The sequence below is a fragment of the Protobothrops mucrosquamatus genome, unplaced genomic scaffold, assembly GCF_001527695.2.
Source record: "Protobothrops mucrosquamatus isolate PMUCROS unplaced genomic scaffold, P.Mucros_1.0 scaffold15040, whole genome shotgun sequence".
In the NCBI taxonomy this organism is placed as follows: Eukaryota; Metazoa; Chordata; class Lepidosauria; order Squamata; family Viperidae; genus Protobothrops; species Protobothrops mucrosquamatus.
In genome coordinates, this window is record NW_015400808.1 from 320 (window position 1) to 5,075 (window position 4,756).

The window sequence follows — 4,756 nt, forward strand, 5'->3', positions numbered from 1 at the left end:
TACACATATGTCTTCTTGTAAAACCCAGTCCCCCATAAAATGCAATTGCTTCATTTATGATTTTTGTAGATTATATACAACTGCTTTTTATGAACAACTTCAGCAAAACCTATATATAGGTCAGGAAGCTCCAATCTGGACAGAACATGAAAAAAAAAGAATCTGGCTCCAGATCAGCAAAGAGGAAGCTTAAGGCTTTATGTTATTTTCTTATTTATTCAAACTATTTGTAGAATGCATATTTAGAGTGGCTAATTGGAGGGAGAGGAGTGTGGTTTTAAATTGGAAGAAGAAGCATTAACTTGTGCTATTTTATGAATCTACTCTGTCAGCAGAAAATACAAATTATTTGTAAGCTTTAGTAATGAAAAGTCAAGGATTACAGGAAAAAAATGGGAGAAGGATTAGATATAAAGAGAACCAAGCTAATGACAACCCTTTAATCAAAAATATATTTGGAAATAGGAAATATAAATAAATAAATTTAGCTAGTGGATAGTTTCTGCCTTGTAGGATTAACTTTCAATGGTAAGGAATCAGCAGTCAACAAATAGACCTCAGACTGGCATTTGGTAGGACAGCACTGAAAGCCTTAGGAAAGATATTTAAATGTCAAGATACCTACAAATACCAGTATTGTGGGCAATACTTTCTCCTTTGATATTCTATGGAACTGAGAGTTGTACTTTGAAGGAGAAGGCTAGAAGGAATATTCATGATTTTAAAAGATGGTTCCTCAGAATACCATGGAGAGTCAAGAAACAAAAAATGGATTATAGAACAAATCAATCCAGAGTTCTCACTTAAGTATAAATAACAAGCTCGAATCAAACTTTGGACACATTATACCAAGTATAATACACATTTTTTTTATTATGATGGGAAAGGTGGAGAGAAACAGGACAACTAGCTGCAAGATGTATAGATAGATTCAATTACAGAGCTGAAGGGTGAACCACTGGAAGACCTGAAGGATCAGGTTGGTGACAGATCATCTAGGAAAAGCTCTATGTAGTAACTAAGAGTCAACATTGATTTGATAGCACATAGCTAATCTATCTATTATGAATGAATCTTTTTGTGATGTCTAGGACTTTAGCTACCAATTACTGTAACACAATTGGACTATTAAAATCATTGAGAGTTTTGCCAATGACTTCAATTAAGTATGAATTTCACCATAATCATTCAATTCATTTTGCCGATTCTGAAAAATACAAAATGCAGAGTTTTCTGTCCTCTCAGGGCATGCCATTATTGGTGGCATAGGTAAGGTTCACTATGATGAACAAAATAAATGCAAACCTATTACCAATTTTGCTTCTAGGGGGCTTTTTAAAACACTATTTTACAGCAGAGATATCTCCCCCAAAACAAAACACTAGAACTGACAAATGTATATAATCAAATATCACAGATTTCTTGAAATATGTGCTCTATAGGAAACATAAATATTTCTATGAAAAATTGTAATTTGTGAGATTCAGCACAAGTATCTAGCCATTCACTGTAGTATGCCTTTTACTGTAATAAAAGTTTTGCTAAAAATTGTGCTTTGCTGCCACCTGCAGTTCTCAGACTCGGAGGGGGGGGGGGAATCTACAACATCAAGTAGTCCATTGCTTATTGTTTTATTTTAATTAGCATTATTGGCTATAATAAACAATTGAGGGTAGATGGGGAGAATTATTTGCCATATGATACCTCCATCATCAGGTAACATAATGAAAATATAACTTGTTCTTATCTTAACTAGAAAACACATAGGTTCCAGCCAGCCTTCTGCTCATAAGGTGAATGAATGTTAAAGACATGTCTAAGGGTGAAAACCATTAACTTTTGCCCTTGTACAAAACCAGTGTTACATGTCCATGGCTACTAGGGAAAATTAATTATTGTATTTCAGTGACCAAGAGGTTTCCATCTTCCATGAACTAATTATATACTATAAATTACATTTACATTTTTACAATTACTAAGATTCCTGATAATTAGTTACTGTTACATGTGAAGGTATTATGTATTCAGCTTACTCTTCTGTCTAAATTGGGTCACAACAGGAACAAAATAGAGGTTGTATTTATTCATTTTAATACAAAAATCTACTATGCCATTTTAGTATCGGCACTGTCTTAGCAGATGGCTTCCCATTACCTCTGAGAAGTTATTTAAGCGCCCTGTTATGAAAGCGCCCTGTTATGAAAGACAGATCATTTATTAAAAGAAATAAAAAGTCCATAGTTATGAAACTATCACTCATAAATCTAAGCATAATAATTTCAACTACTATAACTGATTTAGAAAATGCTGGATAAGGATTCTTGCGTAAGCTCTAAAATCTTTTATTACCAAGGAGTCTGTATGATACACAGCTCCATACAAGCTCCATCATTCCAAAGTGTCTTTCAATTAATTTCAGTGCAAATAGAGGCAATGCAACCCTGATAGGATTGCTTGATTGTGTAAATGGCCCCGCCATTCTATAAATAGAATCAGAAACCACTGCTGTAACTGATTTAATTCCTTTCAGAGCATAGCGTTTTCACAATTGTGGCAGCCAGTGAGGAGCTGGATGGAAGAAAACCTTATGGTGAAAGAGAAGTGTGTATGGCTCAATCTTGAAGTATCCATTTTCCAACAAAAATCAGCTGCTTTAAATGTTTGTGTAATTTTTTTTATTCTATATGACTTTAGTCTGGTATCAGTGACTCAGGCCTAACCTTTGGTGGCTGTATGGGAAGATGCCTGCTTGTCCCTGGTGATAACTATTGCTCTTCCAAATACATCGCAACAGTCCACTTGAACTCATTCATCCATCTCTTTAATGATCTTCTAATTTCCCTCAATGCTGCCAAGCCAATATTAAACTTAATTTTGGCATGGTGCAGTATTTGCTCTGTAAACTGTTTAAGTCTTACACCTTAAAGCTGTCAAGTTTGAAAAACACTGGTTCACCCTTTCTCTTTCTACCCCTTACTTTTCCACCTAAATTCTATTATTCCTGTATGATTCACCATATGTTTTTACTCAGTATGTAACTCAAAATACTCTCATGGCATTTCTACACCACCACCGTCACAGTTTTAACTGACAAACTAATTCCTTCATCCCCATACCCCTTTCTGTTTTTGACTTACTACAACTGATACAAAGTTCCATTTGCTAGGAAAGTAAAATACCAACTAATATTGTTGATTCTTACAAAAATTAGAAGGAACATATTTTATAGAATTTGATACGTAAAGAAAACGTTCACATTTTGCATACTCTTTTGTGAAAATTCCTCGAGGTCCTGAGGGTGTGCAATGACTTGCATCAACTCCATGTGTCTCCAAAATATTACGGGCAGCGGGACTTAAGCGAAACCTAAAAGACAATGGTTCAACTGTATCAAGGGGACATATAAAAAAGTAACACATCATTTATTAAATAAATATATATACCATACAGTTCATATTTTGATAGTTTATTCTAAAATTTAAATGTCAAAACAATTCTATCTGATTATTAAAGTGATACTAAAATCTTACATAATAATCTCTAAAAATTAAAAATAATTTATCTATGGAAGCAACAGCCAACAACCATATTTAAGAATACTTTGCAGACACAAACTTTCCAGATGTGTTGATATAATTCAATTAACTCTAGTGAACATGATAATTACTAGAATGATAGGACACAGTTTAACCCATCTTGAAAGAAATACTGCTTTGTTGCAAGTATGTTATATTTGATTTAAAGTGATGATTCCTGAACTGATAACAATTTGCCCCAAATATTAATGCTTTCCTTCTTTACAGACACAAAAGGAATTACCTACAAATGAAAAAAAAATACTCCATCCATTTTGCCTTTTAATAAATTATAATGTTATATGACAACTTAAAAAAAAAGATACGACTATAGCCAAAAGTTGAAACCTATTAACAATTTTAACCAAATGAAATATATATTGGGATATATTAGAGACATCCTATGAGTTAAGTTTAAGAAAGAATTAAGCAATGTGGATCAGAAGTGTGCAGGATAAAATATCAGGTACTTCTTTTAGTCATGTTTTAAGATACCTTGTCCACAGCCTGGTCTATTTAGTTTTTTTAAAAAAATCTCTATTCTTATATTCATTGAAATGTTAAGACAACCAATACATCAACAGTAAATTTTATAAGAAAAGATTTATTGCATCTATGTCCCTGATATGGAACACCTCGTCTCTGGAGATGAAAATGATAAATTTTGCTGAATTTTGTATGGCAGTCATGACTGAACATTTTATGAGTCCTTTGATATCTAAAACACAATAATAATACTGACATTAGGGGGTGGACTTGAGCTGCTGGAATATTTTATTGTTGTTTTGTGGATTGTATGGATTTGTATGGATACATCAAATTGATTACTGATGTATTGGTTGTTTTGGCGGTTAGTTTCTTGGAGTCAGTGTTCTATAAACACTGTAAATAAATAAAGTTTTCCATCCAAAAATGTACTGATGTAAAGGCTTGTCCTTCCACTTATTTCATTTCCTATTTCTATACCATTGATAGTGGACAGAGAAGGGGCGTTGTCTTACCTGAACGCCTTTTCTCAGCACGGAGATGGAGGATCCACCCATGGGTAGTAGACTGTATTCCTGCCCAATCAGATTAAGTCAGCCAAAGTTGCCATGCCCGTCCTGGACCCTAGATTCCAGTCTTGACGCGAGCGAAGCCATTGACTGACATAGGACGTACTGGCTCAGAAACTAAACTAT

The 4,756-nt window shown here is 33.9% G+C and overlaps 1 protein-coding gene across 1 annotated transcript in view; it reads right to left on the reverse strand.

The window, feature by feature from the left end:
• Positions 1-3,239: 3,239 nt before the first annotated feature.
• The window catches only part of LOC107301603 (pyruvate dehydrogenase protein X component, mitochondrial-like), a gene marked incomplete at both ends in the record, with an annotated part of 11,150 nt that continues 9,633 nt past the window's right edge, over positions 3,240-4,756 (reverse strand). Inside the window, one exon of the mRNA XM_015830805.1 lies at positions 3,240-3,366. Coding sequence (XP_015686291.1) covers positions 3,240-3,366 — 127 coding nt within the window. The remainder of the gene's footprint in view (positions 3,367-4,756) is intronic.